The sequence below is a fragment of the Anomaloglossus baeobatrachus genome, chromosome 1 (genome assembly GCF_048569485.1).
Source record: "Anomaloglossus baeobatrachus isolate aAnoBae1 chromosome 1, aAnoBae1.hap1, whole genome shotgun sequence".
Classification (NCBI taxonomy): Eukaryota; Metazoa; Chordata; class Amphibia; order Anura; family Aromobatidae; genus Anomaloglossus; species Anomaloglossus baeobatrachus.
In genome coordinates, this window is record NC_134353.1 from 899,410,411 (window position 1) to 899,429,504 (window position 19,094).

Below are 19,094 nucleotides of genomic sequence, written 5' to 3' on the forward strand. Positions count from 1 at the left end.
CCTCATCGCCCCAGACTGGCCGAGGAGGTCGTGGTACCCGGATCTGTGGCATCTCACGGTGGGTCAACCGTGGGCACTACCAGACCGACCAGACTTGCTGTCTCAAGGGCCATTTTTCCATCTGAATTCTGCGGCCCTCAACCTGACTGTGTGGCCATTGAGTCCTGGATCCTAGCGTCCTCAGGGTTATCTCAAGAGGTCATTGCCACTATGAGACAGGCCAGGAAACCAACGTCCGCCAAGATCTACCACAGGACGTGGAGGATCTTCTTATCCTGGTGCTCTGATCAGGGTTTTACTCCCTGGCCGTTTGCCTTGCCCACTTTTCTGTCTTTCCTTCAATCCGGACTGGGCAAGGGTTTGTCTCTCGGCTCTCTCAAGGGACAAGTATCGGCGCTTTCCGTGTTTTTTCAAAAGCGTCTAGCCAGGCTTCCGCAGGTACGCACGTTCCTGCAGGGGGTTTGCCACATAGTCCCACCTTACAAGCGTCCGCTAGAACCCTGGGATCTTAACAGGGTGCTAACGGCTCTTCAGAAACCACCTTTCGAGCCGATGAGGGATGTTTCTCTTTCACGCCTTTCGCAGAAGGTGGTCTTCCTAGTGGCAGTCACGTCACTTCGGAGAGTGTCTGAGCTAGCAGCGCTGTCATGCAAAGCCCCCTTCCTGGTGTTTCACCAGGATAAGGTGGTTCTGCGTCCGGTCCCGGAATTTCTCCCTAAGGTGTTATCCCCTTTTCATCTCAATCAGGATATCTCCTTACCTTCTTTTTGCCCTCATCCAGTTCACCAATGTGAAAAGGATTTGCACTTGTTAGATCTCGTAAGAGCACTCAGACTCTACATTTCTCGCACGGCGCCCCTGCGCCGTTCTGATGCGCTCTTTGTCCTTGTCGCTGGCCAGCGTAAGGGGTCGCAGGCTTCCAAGTCAACCCTGGCTCGGTGGATCAAGGAACCGATTCTTGAAGCCTACCGTTCGTCTGGACTTCCGGTTCCCACAGGGCTGAAAGCCCATTCTACCAGAGCCGTAGGTGCGTCCTGGGCATTGCGGCACCAGGCTACGGCTCAGCAGGTGTGTCAGGCGGCTACCTGGTCGAGTCTGCACACTTTCACAAAACACTATCAGGTGCATACCTATGCTTCGGCAGATGCCAGCCTAGGTAGGCGAGTCCTTCAGGCGGCGGTTGCCCACCTGTAAGAGGGGGCCGTTTTTACGGCTCTTTTTATCGAGGTATTCTTTTACCCACCCAGGGACTGCTTTTGGACGTCCCAATTGTCTGGGTCTCCCAATGAAGCGACAAAGAAGAAGGGAATTTTGTTTACTTACTGTAAATTCCTTTTCTTCTAGCTCCTATTGGGAGACCCAGCACCCGCCCCTGTTCCCTTCGGGCTGTTGTTCTTTTGTGTACACATGTTGTTCATGTTGAATTGTTCTTTGGTTCATGGTTTCAGTTCTCCGAACATCCTTCGGATTGAATTTACCTTAGACAATTTATAAGTTTCCTCCTTCCTGCTTTTGCACCAAAACTGAGGAGCCCGTGATGCACGGGAGGGTGTATAGGCAGAGGGGAGGGGTTACACTTTTTAAAGTGTAATACTTTGTGTGGCCTCCGGAGGCAGAAGCTATACACCCAATTGTCTGGGTCTCCCAATAGGAGCTAGAAGAAAAGGAATTTACGGTAAGTAAACAAAATTCCCTTCATTTCATTTATGGATTTTATTTGAAGATATACTCAATTTCTTTGTCGCTCCATTGGGAGACCCAGACAATTGGGTGTATAGGCTATGCCTCCGGAGGCCGCACAAAGTACTACACTAAAAGTGTAAAGCCCCTCCCCTTCTGCCTATACACCCCCCGTGCTCCCACGGGCTCCTCAGTTTTTTTGCTTTGTGCGAAGGAGGCAGACATGCACGCACAGCTCCACAGATTGGTCAGCAGCAGCTGCTGACTATGTCGGATGGAAGAAAAGTGGGCCCATATAGGGCCCCCAGCATGCTCCCTTCTCACCCCACTCTTGTCGGCGGTGTTGTTAAGGTTGAGGTATCCATTGCGGGTACGGAGGCTGGAGCCCACATGCTGTTTTCCTTCCCCATCCCCCTTAGGGCTCTGGGTGAAGTGGGATCCTATCGGTCTCCAGGCACTGAGACCGTGCTTCATCCACAACTCCTGTGGAGCCTGCTGGATAGGAGCCGGGTACCGTTCAGGGACATGGCCCTGCTACTTGGAGGTACTCTGTATCCCTGTGGGGACCGCGCACAGCAACACTTCAGCTTTGCTGGGTGTGCTAGTGCACCGGGGACCGCGGCGCTGACCGGGTTAAAATGTGCCATTACACACTCAGCGTTGCTGAGTGTGTTTATGTATAGGGACTGCCGCGCTGACCGCCGCTGCCATGGAAACACTGCGGCGCGGCTGGGACTTGTAGTGCGCCGGGGATTTCCGCGCTGGCCGCGCTTTTACGGCGGCCGCGCTTATTACTCGAGTCCCCGGCTTTTGCGGCCTAGTCTCTTTTCCTCCCACCCCCAGCCCTGACAGGCAGGGGAAGGGCGGGACGCTGCACAGAACGAGCAGCACGGAGGGCTGGAGCATGCTTTGCATACTCCACCCCTCTCACTGTGCACAGTGCGGCACCAGTTCCCGCACTTTCTGGGTCACGCCCACGGCTCCCTCCTCTCTTCAGGACGCCGGCAGCCATTCCTGTCAGCTCCTCGGACACTGCAGAGGGGGACAAAGTCTGGGAGACCCAGGCAGGGACTCGGGTGGCCTCACAACCGCTTTAAGCGGGTGGTAAGCAGCACCTGTGGTGCTAGCCCCATTGTGCAGTAGTGTAACTATACATTATATGTTTATGGTATATACTTTACACTGTATGGTGCACAGTTGATTTCTGGCTATATACCCTATTGTGTTACTCAGGGAAGATAATAGCATGGCGCCCACAAAAGGCAGGGGTGCCAAAACACAGGCTTATTATGCTGCCTGCGCCGCATGTACGACCCCGCTACCGGCAGGTTCCACTGACCCTCATTGTGTACAGTGCTCGGCCCCTGTGGCACTTACTCAGCCAGAGAGGGGCCCAGGGGGAGCCACCTGCTGACAATGTCCAGGTGACGGGGACGGAGTTTGCAAAACGCTCTGAGACTATGGCTAAGATACTAGAAGCCTTGCAGTCCAGGCCGGTATCTCAGCACAGGGACTCTGTTGAATCTTTGTTCCCTGGCCCCCCTCAGTTGGACCAACAATGTCCTCCCGGGGTATCTCATAGATCCCAGGCTGAGGGTTCTGACACAGACCCCAGCCCCAGACCGACTAAGCGAGCTCGCTTAGAATTTCCCTCGACATCATCATATTGTTCAGGGTCTCAGCGGGGGGAATCTCTGGTTGATGAAGCGGAGACAGTTGATCAGGATTCTGATCCTGAGGCCGCTCTCAATCTTAACACTCCTGACGGGGACGCCATAGTGAACGATCTTATTGCGTCCATCAATCAAATGCTGGATATTTCTCCCTCAGCTCCTCCGGCGGAGGAGTCGGCTTCTCAGCAGGAGAAATTACGTTTCAGGTTTCCCAAGCGTACACCGAGTATGTTTCTGGACCACTCTGATTTCAGAGAGGCAGTCCAGAATCACCATGCTTGTCCAGATAAGCGTTTTTCTAAGCGCCTTAAGGATACACGTTATCCTTTTCCCCCTGACGTGGTTAAAAGTTGGACTCAGTGTCCCAAAGTGGATCCTCCAATCTCCAGACTGGCGGCTAGATCCATACTTGCAGTGGAAGATGGGGCTTCACTCAAAGATGCCACTGACAGGCAGATGGAGCTCTGGTTGAAATCCATCTATGAAGCTATCGGCGCTTCTTTTGCCCCAGCATTCGCAGCCGTATGGGCGCTACAAGCTATCTCAGCAGGTCAAGCGCAAATTGACGCAGCCACACGCACGTCCGCGCCACAGGTGGCGTCCATTACCACTCAGACGTCGGCATTTGCGTCTTACGCTATTAATGCTGTCCTGGACTCTGCGAGCCGTACGGCGGTTGCAGCCGCCAATTCGGTGGTACTCCGCAGGGCCTTGTGGCTACGGGAATGGAAGGCAAATTCTGCTTCCAAAAAGCGCTTAACCAGTTTGCCAATTTCTGGCGACCGATTGTTTGGCGAGCGTTTGGATGAAATCATCAAACAATCCAAGGGAAAGGATACATCCTTACCCCAGCCGAAACCGAACATACCCCAACAGAGGAGGGGGCAGTCGAGGTTTTGGTCCTTTCGGGGCGCGGGCAGGTCCCAATTCTCCTCGTCCAAAAGGCCTCAGAAAGATCAAAAGAACTCTGATGCATGGCGGTCTAAGTCACGTCCTAAAAAGACCACCGGAGGTGCCGCTAACAAAGTGGCTTCCTCATGACTTTCGGCCTCCTCAATCCGCATCCTCGGTCGGTGGCAGGCTCTCCCGCTTTTGCGACACCTGGCTGCCACGAGTAAAAGACCGTTGGGTGAGAGACATTCTGTCTCACGGTTACAAGATAGAGTTCACCTCTCGTCCCCCGACTCGATTCTTCAGGTCATCCCCGCCTCCCGAGCGAGCCGAGGCTCTTCTGCAGGCGCTGCGCACTCTGAAGGCAGAAGGAGTGGTGATCCCTGTTCCTCTTCAGCAACAGGGCCACGGTTTTTACTCCAACCTGTTTGTGGTTCCAAAGAAGAACGGGTCTTTCCGTCCTGTCCTGGACCTGAAACTGCTCAACAAACACGTAAAAACCAGGCGGTTCCGGATGGAATCCCTCCGCTCCGTCATCGCCTCAATGTCCCAAGGAGATTTCCTTGCATCGATCGATATCAAAGATGCTTATCTCCACGTACCGATTGCTCCAGAGCACCAGCGCTTCTTGCGCTTCGCCATAGGAAACGAACACCTGCAGTTCGTGGCACTGCCGTTCGGCCTGGCAACAGCCCCACGGGTTTTCACCAAGGTTATGGCTACTGTAGTAGCGGTCCTCCACTCTCAGGGTCACTCGGTGATCCCGTACTTGGCGATCTGCTGATCAAGGCACCCTCTCAAGAGGCATGCCAACACAGCCTCAACGCTACTCTGGAGACTCTCCAGAGTTTCGGGTGGATCATCAATTTTCCAAAGTCAAATCTGACACCGGCCCAATCGCTGACATATCTTGGCATGGAGTTTCCTCTCAGCGATAGTGAAGCTACCGCTGATCAAGCAGCGGTCACTACAGACGGGGGTGCAATCTCTCCTTCAAGGCCAGTCACACCCCTTGAGGCGCCTCATGCACTTCCTGGGGAAGATGGTGGCAGCAATGGAGGCAGTCCCTTTCGCGCAGTTTCACCTGCGTCCTCTTCAATGGGACATCCTACGCAAATGGGACAGGAAGCAGACGTCCCTCGACAGGACAGTCTTCCTCTCTCAGGCGACCAAAGCTTCCCTTCGGTGGTGGCTTCTTCCCACTTCATTATCGAAGGGGAAATCCTTCCTACCCCCATCCTGGGAGGTGGTCACGACGGACGCGAGTCTGTCAGGGTGGGGAGCGGTTTTTCTCCACCACAGGGCTCAGGGTACGTGGACCCAGCAAGAGTCCTCGCTTCAGATCAATGTTCTGGAAATACGGGCAGTGTATCTTGCCCTGAAAGCGTTCCAGCAGTGGCTGGAAGGCAAGCAGATCCGAATTCAGTCGGACAATTCCACAGCGGTGGCATACATCAACCACCAAGGCGGCACACGCAGTCGGCAAGCCTTCCAGGAAGTCCGGCGGATTTTGATGTGGGTGGAAGCCACGGCCTCCACCATCTCTGCAGTTCACATCCCAGGCGTGGAAAACTGGGAAGCAGATTATCTCAGTCGCCAGGGCATGGACGCAGGGGAATGGTCCCTTCACCCGGACGTGTTTCAGGAGATCTGTTGCCGCTGGGGGGTGCCGGACGTCGACCTCATGGCGTCCCGGCACAACAACAGGGTACCGATGTTCATGGCACGGTCTCAAGATCCCAGAGCTCTGGCGGCAGACGCCTTAGTTCAGGATTGGTCGCAGTTTCAGCTCCCTTATGTGTTTCCTCCGCTGGCACTGTTGCCCAGAGTGTTACTCAAGATCAGGGCCGACTGCCGCCGCGTCATCCTCGTCGCTCCAGACTGGCCGAGGCGGTCGTGGTACCCGGATCTGTGGCATCTCACGGTCGGCCAACCGTGGGCACTACCAGACCGACCAGACTTGCTATCTCAAGGGCCGTTTTTCCATCTGAATTCTGCAGCCCTCAACCTGACTGTGTGGCCATTGAGTCCTGGATCCTAGCGTCTTCAGGGTTATCTCAAGACGTCATTGCCACTATGAGACAGGCTAGGAAACCAACGTCCGCCAAGATCTACCACAGGACGTGGAAAATTTTCCTGTCGTGGTGCTCTGCTCAGGGTTTTTCTCCCTGGCCTTTTGCCTTGCCCACTTTTCTGTCCTTCCTTCAATCTGGACTGGAAAAGGGTTTGTCGCTTGGCTCCCTTAAGGGACAAGTCTCAGCGCTCTCTGTGTTTTTCCAGAAGCGCCTAGCCAGGCTTCCACAGGTACGCACGTTCCTGCAGGGGGTTTGTCACATCGTTCCTCCTTACAAGCGGCCTTTTGAACCCTGGGATCTGAACAGGGTGCTGATGGTTCTTCAGAAACCACCATTCGAGCCAATGAAAGATATTTCTCTCTCACGCCTTTCGCAGAAAGTGGTTTTTCTAGTAGCAGTCACTTCTCTTCGGAGAGTGTCTGAGCTAGCAGCGTTGTCATGCAAAGCCCCTTTCCTGGTGTTTCACCAGGACAAGGTGGTTCTACGTCCGGTTCCGGAATTTCTCCCTAAGGTGGTATCCCCCTTTCATCTCAATCAGGATATCTCCTTACCTTCTTTTTGTCCTCATCCAGTTCACCAATGTGAAAAGGATTTGCACTTGTTAGATCTGGTGAGAGCACTCAGACTCTACATTTCTCGTACGGCACTTCTGCGCCGCTCGGATGCACTCTTTGTCCTTGTCGCTGGCCAGCGTAAAGGGTCACAGGCTTCCAAATCAACCCTGGCTCGGTGGATCAAAGAACCAATTCTCGAAGCTTACCGTTCTGCTGGGCTTCCGGTTCCCTCAGGGCTGAAGACCCATTCTACCAGAGCCGTGGGTGCGTCCTGGGCTTTGAGGCACCAGGCTACGGCTCAGCAGGTGTGTCAGGCGGCTACCTGGTCGAGCCTGCACACTTTCACGAAACACTATCAGGTGCATACCTATGCTTCGGCGGATGCCAGCCTAGGTAGACAAGTCCTTCAGGCGGCGGTTGCCCACCTTTAGGAAGGGACCGTTTTACGGCTCTATTACGAGGTATTATTTTACCCACCCAGGGACTGCTTTTGGACGTCCCAATTGTCTGGGTCTCCCAATGGAGCGACAAAGAAGAAGGGAATTTTGTTTACTTACCGTAAATTCCTTTTCTTCTAGCTCCAATTGGGAGACCCAGCACCCGCCCCTGTTTTTTTGTGTACACATGTTGTTCATGTTGAATGGTTTCAGTTCTCCGATATTCCTTCGGATTGAATCTACTTTAAACCAGTTTATAATTTTTTCCTCCTTCTTGCTTTTGCACCAAAACTGAGGAGCCCATGGGAGCACGGGGGGTGTATAGGCAGAAGGGGAGGGGCTTTACACTTTTAGTGTAGTACTTTGTGCGGCCTCCGGAGGCATAGCCTATACACCCAATTGTCTGGGTCTCCCAATTGGAGCTAGAAGAAAAGGAATTTACGGTAAGTAAACAAAATTCCCTTCATTTTAGGGATCATTGGATGGTGCAACATGTGCCGCACCCACATGCTTCTCTTCACATTAACTACAATTCAAACTATTAATGACTCAGTGGGAAAACCCTTTCTCCAGTAGCCATATAGGCCTGATAATCCTGAGATCCAGGATGATTCCTGACCATGGGCACTTTGATGTTTAGCTGTCTTTTTATACCTATAGGTTGCATTTTTTGCTGGTTTTATTTTTATATAATATATATTTTATTTATTGCATTGCAGGTGATGTAGCAAAGTTTGGCCGGGGTGACTCTGCTTCTCCTGCGCCTGCCACAACGTTAGCCCAACCTCAGCAAAATCAGACGCAAACGCACCACACGGCTCAGCAGCCGTTCCTGAACCCCACGCTCCCACCTGGCTACAGCTACACAGGGTTACCTTATTATGCTGGCGTACCAGGAGTGCCAAGTGCTTTCCAGTACGGCCCCACCATGTTTGTAAGTATCCGCCATTCTGTGAACATCCTACATTACCTCCCCCTGATCTGTATCAAGTTATCTTTATTGTATACGTTGTGGACATAATGCATCTCTCAAGATTGGAAAGTAAAAGAAATATCGGGTGGTCACAGTTTTGTCGTTTTCCCTTCCTTAGGTGCCTCCTGCATCAGCCAAGCAACATGGGGTTAATCTAAACACAGCATCCACGCCTTTTCAACAAGCCGGAGGTTATGGTCAGCACAGCTATAGTGCAGGTAACGATCATTCGGTCGTCAGGGCCAGGCTTGTGTTTCTTACTGATCCTTACACATTATGTGTATGTGATTAGTCCATTTTCCAACAGGTTATGATGACCTGGCCCAGGGAACGGCGGCCGGCGACTACAGCAAAGGTGGCTACAGTGCGTCAGCACAAGCACAAAGCAAGGCTGCAGGTGCTGGACCAGGCAAAGGTTAGTAACTTTTTGAGGAGGAGTTTATCATAGCCTTAACAGGGGGTGGGACCGTGGAAAATCGGCTGCAAATAACAGCTTAAGGTCGGGGTCAGATGATCACATAGCATCCAATGCAAAAGCATCTGATGTAATTTGATAATGATACTCTGCTCAAGCTCTGCTGTGAGCTTGATCCGTGTGTCTTCATACTGTGCTCCGATTCAGCACAGGTGCGGACAAGATGGAAAGATTACTTTCTTTGTCGCTCTATTGGGAGACCCAGACAATTGGGTGTATAGGCTATGCCTCCGGAGGCCGCACAAAGTATTACACTCAAAAGTGTTAAGCCCCTCCCCTTCTGCCTATACACCCCCCGTGCTCCCACGGGCTCCTCAGTTTTTTGCTTTGTGCGAAGGAGGTCAGACACGCACAGCACAGCTCCACAGATTAGTCAGCAGCAGCTGCTGACTGTCGGTTGGAAGAAAAGTGGGCCCATATAGGGCCCCCAGCATGCTCCCTTCTCACCCCACTCTTGTCGGCGGTGTTGTTAAGGTTGAGGTATCCATTGCGGGTACGGAGGCTGGAGCCCACATGCTGTTTTCCTTCCCCATCCCCCTTAGGGCTCTGGGTGAAGTGGGATCCTATCGGTCTCCAGGCACTGAGACCGTGCTTCATCCACAACTCCTGTGGAGCCTGCTGGATAGGAGCCGGGTACAGTTCAGGGACATGGCCCTGCTACGTGAAGGTACTCTGTATCCCTGTGGGGACCGCGCACGGCAACACCTCAGCTTTGCTGGGTGTGCTAGTGCACCGGGGACCGCGGCGCTGACCGGGTTAAACTGTGCCATTACACACTCAGCGTCGCTGAGTGTGTTTATATGTAGGGGCTACCGCGCTAACCGCCGCTGCCATGGGAAACTGTGGCGCGGCTGGGACTTGTAGTTCGCCGGGGACTTCGGCGTCGGCCGCGCTTTTACGGCGGCCACGCGTATACTCGAGTCCCCGGCTTGCTTGCGGCCTAGTTTCCCTTTCTCCCGCCCTCAGCCCTGACAGGCAGGGGAAGGGCGGGACGCTGCACGGAACGAGCAGCACTGAGGGCTGGAGTATGATTTCCATACTCCACCCCCCTCACTGTGCACAGTGTGAGCACCTCGGCCACGCCCACGGCTCCCTCCTCTCGTCAGGACGCCGCAGCCATTCCTGTCAGCTCCTCCGACACTGCAGAGAGGGATTAACCCTGGGAGACCCAGACACGGTCTCTGGTGGCCTCATAACCGCTTTAGGCGGATGGTAAGCAGCACCTGTGGTGCTAGCCCCATGGTGCTGTAGTGTATTGATACATTATTTGTTTATAGTATATATTTTACACTGTATGAGCACAGTTCATTCTGGCTATATACCCTAGTGTGTTACTCAGGGAAAACAATAGCATGGCGCCCACAAAAGGCAGGGGTGCCAAAGCACAGGCTTATTATGCTGCCTGCGTCGCTTGTACGACCCAGCTGCCGGCAGGTTCCATTGACCCTCATTGTGTGCAATGTTCGGCCCTGTGACACTTCTTCAGCCAGGGCCTCTGCTAAGAGGGGCCCAGGGGGAGCCACCTGTTGACACTGTCCTAGTGATGGGGACGGAGTTTGCAAAACTCTCTGAGACTATGACTAAGATACTAGAAGCCTTGCAGTCCAGGCCGGTATCTCAGCAAAGGGACTCTGTTGAATCATTGTTCCCTGGCCCCCCTCAGTTGGACCAACAATGTCCTCCCGGGGTATCTCATACATCCCAGACTGAGGGTTCTGACTTAGACCCCAGCCCCAGACCGACTAAGCGGGCTCGCTTAGAATTTCCCTCGACATCATATTGTTCAGGGTCTCAGCGGGGGGAATCTCTGGTTGATGATGCGGAGGTAGCTAATCAGCATTCTGATCCTGAGGGCGCTCTCAATCTTAATACTCCAGACGGGGACGCCATTATTGCTGTCCTGGACTCTGCGAGCCGTACGGCGGTCGCGGCTGCCAATTCGGTGGTACTCCGCAGGACCTTGTGGCTACGGGAATGGAAGCCAGATTTTGCTTCCAAAAAAGCGCTTAACCAGTTTGCCAATTTCTGGCGACAGGCTGTTTGGCGAGCGTTTGGATTGTGTGATGATTTCATCCAAGGGAAAGGATACATCCTTACCCCAGTCCAAACAGGACATACCCCAACAGAGGAGAGGGCAGTCGAGGTTTCGGTCCTTTCAGGGCGGGGCAGGTCCCAATTCTCCTCGTCCCAAAAGGTCTCAGAAAGAACAAAGGAACTCTCAGGCATGGCGGTCTAAGTCACGTCCTTAAAAGGCCACCGGAGGCGCCGCTAACAAAGCGGCTTCCTCATGACTTCGACCTCCTCTAGTAGCATCCTCGGTCGGTGGCAGGCTCTCCCGCTTTTGCGACACCTGGCTGCCACAAATAAGAGACCGCTGGGTGAGAGACATTCTGTCTCACGGTTACAAGATTGAGTTCACCTCTCGTCCCCCGACTCGATTCTTCAGGTCATTCCCGCCTCCCTAGCGAGCCGAGGCTCTTCTGCAGGCGCTGTGCACTCTGAAGGCAGAAGGAGTGGTGATCCCGGTTCCTCTTCAGCAACTGAGCCACGGTTTTTACTCCATCTTGTTTGTGGTCCCAAAGGAGGACGGGTCTTTCCGCCCGGTCCTGGACCTGAAACTGCTCAACAAACAGGTAAAACCAGACGGTTCAGGATGGAATCCCTCCGCTCCGTCATCGCCTCAATGTACCAAGGAGATTTCCTTGCATCGATCGATATCAAAGATGCTTATCTCCACGTACCGATTGCTCCAGAGCCCAGCGCTTCTTGCGCTTCGACATAGGAAACGAACACCTGCAATTCGTGGCACTGCCGTTCGGCCTGGCAACAGCCCCACGGGTTTTTACCAAGGTTATGGCTACTGTAGTAGCGCTCCTACACTCGCAGGGTCACTCGGTGATCCCGTACTTGGATGCTGATCAAGGCACCCTCTCAAGAGGCATGCCAACGCATCCTCGACGCTTCCCTGGAGACTCTCCAGGGTGTCGGGTGGATCATCAATTTTCCAAAGTCAAATCTGACACCGGCCCAATCGCTGACATATCTTGGCATGGAGTTTCATACCCTCTCAGCGATAGTGAAGCTTCCGCTGTTCAAGCAGTAGGCACTACAGAAAGGGGTACAATCTCTCCTTCAAGGCCAGTCACACCCCTTGAGGCGCCTCATGCACTTCCTGGGGAAGATGGTGGCAGCAATGGAGGCAGTCCCTTTCGCGCAGTTTCACCTGCGTCCCCTTCAATGGGACATCCTACGCAAATGGGACAGGAAGCCGACGTCCCTCGACAGGACCGTCTCCCTCTCTCAGGCGACCAAAGCTTCCCTTCGGTGGTGGCTTCTTCCCACTTCGTTATCGAAGGGGAAATCCTTCCCACCCCCATCCTGGGAAGTAGTCACGACGGACGCGAGTCTGTCAGGGTGGGGAGCGGTTTTTTCCCCACCACAGGGCTCAGGGTACGTGGACCCAGCAAGAGTCCTCGCTTCAGATCAACGTTCTGGAAATACGGGCAGTGTATCTTGCCCAGAAAGCGTTCCAGCAGTGGCTGGAGGGCAAGCAGATCCGAATTCAGTCGGACATTTCCACAGCGGTGGCATACATCAACCACCAAGGCGGCACACGCAGCCGGCAAGCCTTCCAGGAAGTCCGACGGATTTTGATGTGGGTGGAAGCCACGGCATCCACCATATCCGCAGTTCACATCCCAGGCGTGGAAAACTGGGAAGCAGATTATCTCAGTTGCCAGGGCATGGACGCAGGGGAATGGTCCCTTCACACGGACGTGTTTCAGGAGATCCGTTGCTGCTGGGGGGTGCCGGACGTCGACCTCATGGCGTCCCGGCACAACAACAAGGTACCAATGTTCATGGCACGGTCTCAAGATCCCAGAGCTCTGGCGGCAGACGCCTTTGTTCAGGATGGTCGCAGTTTCAGCTCCCTTATGTGTTTCCTCCGCTGGCACTGTTGCCCAGAGTGTTACGCAAGATCAGGACCGACTGCCGCCGCGCCATCCTCGTCGCTCCAGGCTGGCCAAGGAGGTCGTGATACCCGGATCTGTGGCATCTCACGGTCGGCCAACCGTGGACACTACCAGACCGAACAGACTTGCTATCTCGAGGGCCGTTTTTTCCATCTGAATTCTGCGGCCCTCAACCTGACTGTGTGGCTATTGAGTCCTGGACCCTAGCGTCTTCAGGGTTATCTCAAGACGTCATTGCCACTATGAGACAGGCTAGGAAACCAACGTCCGCCAAGATCTACCACAGGACGTGGAAAATTTTCCTGTCGTGGTGCTCTGCTCAGGGTTTTTCTCCCTGGCCTTTTGACTTGACCACTTTTCTGTCCTTCCTTCAATCTGGACTGGAAAAGGGTTTGTCGCTCGGCTCCCTTAAGGGACAAGTCTCAGCGCTCTCTGTGTTTTTCCAGAAGCACCTAGCCAGGCTTCCACGGGTACGCACGTTCCTGCAGGGGGTTTGTCACATCGTTCCTCCTTACAAGCGGCCGTTAGAACCCTGGGATCTAAACAGGGTTCTGATGGTTCTTCAGAAACCACCATTCGAGCCAATGAGAGATATTTCCCTCTCACGACTTTCGCAGAAAGTGGTTTTTCTAGTAGCAGTCATTTCTCTTCGGAGAGTGTCTGAGCTAGCAGCATTGTCGTGCAAAGCCCCTTTCCTGGTGTTTCACAAGGACAAGGTGGTTCTACGTCCGGTTCCGGATTTTCTCCCTAAGGTGGTATCCTCCTTTCATCTTAATCAGGATATCTCCTTACCTTCTTTTTATCCTCATCCAGTTCACCAATGTGAAAAGGATTGGCACTTGTTAGATTGGGTGAGAGCACTCAGATTCTACATTTCTCGTACGGCGTCCCTGCGCCGCTCGGATGCACTCTTTGTCCTTGTCGCTGGCCAGCGTAAAGGGTCACAGGCTTCCAAATCAACCCTGGCTCGGTGGATCAAGGAGCCAATTATCAAAGCCTACCGTTCTGCTGGGCTTCCGGTTCCCTCAGGGCTGAAGGCCCATTCTACCAGAGCCGTGGGCGCGTCCTGGGCTTTGAGGCACCAGGCTACGGCTCAGCAGGTGTGTCAGGCGGCTACCTGGTCGAGCCTGCACACATTCACGAAGCACTATCAGGTGCATACCTATGCTTCGGCGGATGCCAGCCTAGGTAGACGAGTCCTTCAGGCAGCGGTTGCCCACCTGTAGGAAGAGGCCGTTTTACGGCTCTATTATGAGGTATTATTTTACCCACCCAGGGACTGCTTTTGGACGTCCCAATTGTCTGGGTCTCCCAATAGAGCGACAAAGAAGAAGGGAATTTTGTTTACTTACCGTAAATTCCTTTTCTTCTAGCTCTAATTGGGAGACCCAGCGCCCGCCCCTGTTTTTTTGTGTACACATGTTGTTCATGTTGAATGGTTTCAGTTCTCCGATATTCCTTCGGATTGAAGTTACTTTTAACCAGTTTATAATTCTTTTTTCTTCAGCGCTCTATTGGGAGACCCAGACGATTGGGGTATAGCTACTGCCCTCCGGAGGCCACACAAAGCACTACACTAAAAAGTGCAAGGCCCCTCCCCTTCTGGCTATACCCCCCCGTGGTATCACGGGTTCTCCAGTTTTCAAGCTTTGTGCGAAGGAGGTCAGACATCCACGCATAGCTCCACAGATTTTAGTCAGCAGTAGCTGCTGACTATTTCGGATGGAAGAAAAGAGGGCCCATATAGGGCCCCCAGCATGCTCCCTTCTCACCCGTTGATGGTGTTGTAAGGTTGAGGTACCTATTGCTGGTACGGAGGCTGGAGCCCACATGCTGCTTTCCTTCCACATCCCCCTGGGGGGCTCTGAGGAAGTGGGATCCTGCCGGCCTCAAAGCTCTGACGCCGGGCTCCATCCACAGACCCATTTGAACCTGCTGGATACGGAGCTGGAGTACCGTTCAGGGACATGGCCCTGCACCATTACAGGTACTCTGTGTCCCCGTACACACAGGCACAGCACACTCCAGACTTGCTGGGTGTGCTAGTGCGCCGGGGACAGTAAAGGGTTACAGTCACTGCAGCTTTGCTGAGTGACTTTGTGTTTTGGGAACTACCGCGCCGGACGCTCCGGGAGCGGCGGCGCGGCTGGGACTTGTAGTTCGCCGGGGACTGGGCGCCGACCGCGCTTTTACGGCGGCGGCGCTTATAACTCCAGTCCCCGGCTTCTGCGGCCTAGTGCCGCTTCGTTCCCGCCCCCTCCCTGTCACTCAGGGAAGGGGACAGACGCTGAGCAATCAGCAGCGCCGAGGGCTGGAGCCTTTTTACATGCTCCAGCCCTCTCACTGTCGGACGCCGGATTCCCGCTCTGCCTTGGGGGCACGCCCACGGCCCGCCCCTCCTCACACGAGCTGGGGAAGAAGCCGGCAGCCATTACTGCACCGAGCTCGGACTTTCGGCACCAAGGCAGGACGGTGGCGATCATACACCCGCTTATAGGCGGGCGGTAAGAGGCACACATAGTGCTGACCACGATATAACTGCAGTGTATACATGTGTTGTTTTTAACTGTGCCCGCTTGGGGAGCGACACATCAGCAGCAGGAAAGCAGGTGTGCTAAAGCACAGGCTTTCTAGGCTGCTTGTTTTGCACGACTGAGGTGTTCATTTGTGTTTATGCTGATATGCTATACATTGCACTGTACAGTCGCTAGTCTTAGCTATATTCTCCTGGAATGGCTAGACTACAGCAGCAGAAAACCAAGGGTGCTGGGGCACAGGTTTTTTTCTATGCTGCTTGTATTGCATGGGCTGCAGTGTGCATTTGTACTTGTGCTTGTATGCTATACATTGCACTGTATGGTCACTCTTCTGGGCTATATTCCCCTAGATGACCAGTCTACAGCAGCAGAAGAGCAGAGGTGCTGGGGCACAGGCTTCTATGCTGCTTGGATTGCATGTGCTGCAGTGTTCATTTGTACTTGTGCTTGTATGCTATACATTGCACTGTAGGGTCACTCTTCTGGGCTATATTCCCCTAGATGACTAGTATACAGCAGCAGAAGAGCAGGGGTGCCAGGGCACAGGCTTCTATGCTGCTTGTATTGCTTGTACTGCAGTGGTCTTTTGTACTTTATGCCTGTATGCTATACATTGCAATGTACGGTCACCAATCTTGGCTATATACTTCTAGATAGCTAGTCGGCAGCGGCAAAAAAGCAACACAGATTTCAGTGCTGTTTTTACTACATGGGATGCTGTTCATGACACCGTCCCATTGTGTGCATGCTCCCCTGTAGCACGTCGTCTGCCGGGGTCTCTAGCACTTCGTCTGCCGGGGCTCTACTAGTTGTGGCCAAAGAAACCTCCTGTCAACCCTGTCCATGGACAGGGACGGAGTAGTCATAATATAGAGACTTGCACCCATGGGCAATCTACTTGACCAAAAGGCAGCTCTTCAGGGCTTTGATACTGACATCGCTCTCAATCCGGATACACCGGGTGGTAACGCCATACGGAATGATCCTATACCGTCCATCAATGGAAGGTTGGATCTTTCTCCCTCAGCTCCCCCAGTGGAGATAGGAGACGAACAGGAGAAGTTCCCTTTCAGTATCTCACGCAGATATTGAGTATTTTTCTGGCCACGCTGACTTCAGAGAAGCAGTCCAGGAACACCACGCTTACCAGATAAGCGTCTTCTCCAAACGTTTTTAGGATACACGTTATCCCTTTTTCCCCCTGACGTGGTCAGCGCTGGACCCAGGGTCCAAAGGTGGATTCTCCAATCTCCAGTCTTGCATATAGAGCCATAGTTGCACTGGAGATGGGGCTTCACTTAAAGATGCCATTCACAGACAGATGGACTCTGGTTGAAATCTGTCTAGGAGGCTATCGGCGTGTCGGTAGCTCCGGCATCCACAGCCGTATTGGCAACCTAACCTTTTCAGCTGTTCTTGCGCAGCTGTCCTTGAGCAGGGACATCTGTACCGCAGAGGCGTCCGTAACCCCGCAATGTCTGCACTGCGACTTACCCTGTTAATACTGTCCTAAAAGTACAGTCGAGGTTTCGGTCCTTCCCAAGCTCCGGCAGGTCCCAATTGTCCTCGTGCAAAAGGGCTACAAAACCTCAGACGGGCTCAGATTCCGGCCGGGCTCAATCTCGCCCAAGGAAGGCAGTCGGAGGAACCGCTACCAAGGCGGTCTCCTCAGGACTCTCAGCTCTCTCTCTCTCTCTCCGCATCCGCGGGTGATGGCAGACTCCCCCGCCTTTGGCGACATTTAGCTGCCACAGGTCACAGACCGGTGGGTGACGGACATTGTGCTCACGTGCACAGGACAGTGTTCTGTTCTCGTCCTCCGACTCCATTCTTCAGAACGGCCCCACCTCTCCACCGAGCAGATGCCCTGCTGCAGGCGGTGGACGCTCTAAGAGCAGAAGGAGTGGTGATCCCTGTCCCCCCTCAGGAACGAGGGCGAGGGTTTGTACTCCAATCTCTTTGTGGCTCCAAAAATGGACGGTTCCTTCCGTCCTGTTCTGGTTCTGAAACTGCTCAACGAGCATGCGAACGCCAGGCGGTTCCGGATGGGATCCCTCCGATCCGTCATTGCCTCAATGTCTCGAGGAGACTTCCTTGCCTCAACAGACATCAAAGATGCCTATCTCCACGTGCCAATTGCTACGGAGCACCAACGTTTTCTACGTTTTGTGATAGGAGACGAACATCTTCTGTTCGTAGCTCTGCCATTCAGTCTGGCGACAGCCCCACAGGTGTGCACCAAGGTCATGGCAGCAGTGGTAGCAGTCTTGCACTCTCACGGACACCCGGTGATCTCGTACTTGGACGATCTACTCGTCAAAGCACCCTCCCTCGAGGCATGCCAACGCAGCCTGAATGTTACGCTGGAGACTCTCCAGACTTTCGGGTGGATCATCAATTTGGCAAGGTCAAATCTGTCTCCGACTCAATCACTAACGTATCTCGGCATGGAGTTTCATACTCTATCAGCCATAGTGAAGCTTCCGCTGAACCAGCAGCGTTTACTGCGGACAGAGGTGCAGTCTCTCCTTCAAGGCCAGTCGCACCCCTTAAGGCGCCTCATGCACTTCCTAAGGAAGATGGTGGCAGCCATCGAGGCAGTTCTCTTTGCGCAGTTTCATCTGCGCCAACAGCAATGGGACATTCTCCGCCAATGGGATGGGCAGTCAACCTCCCTGGACGGGAAGTCTCCCTTTCCCTGACGGCCGAGGACTCTCTGCAATAGTGGCTTATTCCCACCTCATTGTCATAGCCCCCATCCTGGGCAGTGGTCACGACAGATACGAGTCTGTCAGGGTGGGGAGCAGTTTGTCTCCGCCACATGGCTCAGGGGACGTGGACTCAGCAGGAGTCCACCCTTCAGTTCGATGTGCTGGAAATCGGGGCAGGGTATCTTACCCTATTAGCTTTCCAGAAGTGGCTAGAAAGGGAGCAGATCCGAATCCAGTCGGACATCTCCACAGCGGTGGCATACTTCAACCACCAAGGAGGGACACGCAGTCAGCAGCCTTCCAGGAAGTCCGGCGAAGCCTCATGTGGGTGGAGGACACAGCATCCACCATATCCGCAGTTCACATCCCGGGCGTAGAAAACTGGGAAGCAGACTTCCTCAGTCGCCAGGGCATGGACGCGGGGGAATGGTCCCTTCACCCGGACGTGTTTCAGGAAATCTGTTGCCGCTGGGGGGTGCCGGACGTCGACCTAATGGCGTCTCGGCACACCAACAAGGTCCCGGCATTTATGGCACGGTCGCGCGATCACAGAGCTCTGGCGGCAGACGCCTTAGTGCAAGATTGGTCGCAGTTCCGGCTCACATATGTGTTTCCAACTCTGGCACTCTTGCCCAGAGTACTGCGCAAAAATCAGATCCGATTGCAGCCGCGTCATACTCGTCGCACCAGACTGGCCGAGGAGATCGTGGTACCCGGATCTGTGGCATCTCACGGTCGGCCGACCGGGGTCACTACCAGACCGACCAGACTTACTGTCTCAAGGGCCGTTTTCTCCATCGGAATTCTGCGGCCCTGAACCTGACTGTGTGGCTTTTGTGTCCTGGATCCTAGCGTCTTCAGGATTATCCCAAGGGGTCGTTGCCACCATGAGACAGGCTAGGAAGCCCACGTCTGCTAAGATCTACCACAGAACGTGGAAGATTTTCTTAATCTGGTGCTCTACTCAGGGAGTGTCTCCCTGGCCATTTGCATTGCCTATCTTTCTTTCCTTCCTACAATAGGAGTTAGAAAAGGGCTTGTCGCTAGACTCCCTCAAAGGGCAAGTCTCAGCACTATCCGTGTTTTTTCAGAAGCGTCTAGCACGTCTTTCTAA

General features: G+C 53.8%; 1 protein-coding gene across 9 annotated transcripts in view; it reads left to right on the top strand.

Moving 5' to 3' along the window:
• Positions 1–19,094, top strand: part of UBAP2 (ubiquitin associated protein 2) — a 230,400-nt gene that overhangs the window by 205,989 nt on the left and 5,317 nt on the right. For 7 of the 9 annotated variants that reach the window (XM_075327133.1, XM_075327139.1, XM_075327077.1 and 4 more), the window contains exons 23-25: positions 8,030–8,244; positions 8,402–8,501; positions 8,576–8,698. In XM_075327133.1, coding sequence (XP_075183248.1) covers positions 8,030–8,244; positions 8,402–8,501; positions 8,576–8,698 — 438 coding nt within the window. The remainder of the gene's footprint in view (positions 1–8,029; positions 8,245–8,401; positions 8,502–8,575; positions 8,699–19,094) is intronic. The other 2 variants (XM_075327108.1, XM_075327125.1) reach the window with 1 other exon arrangement.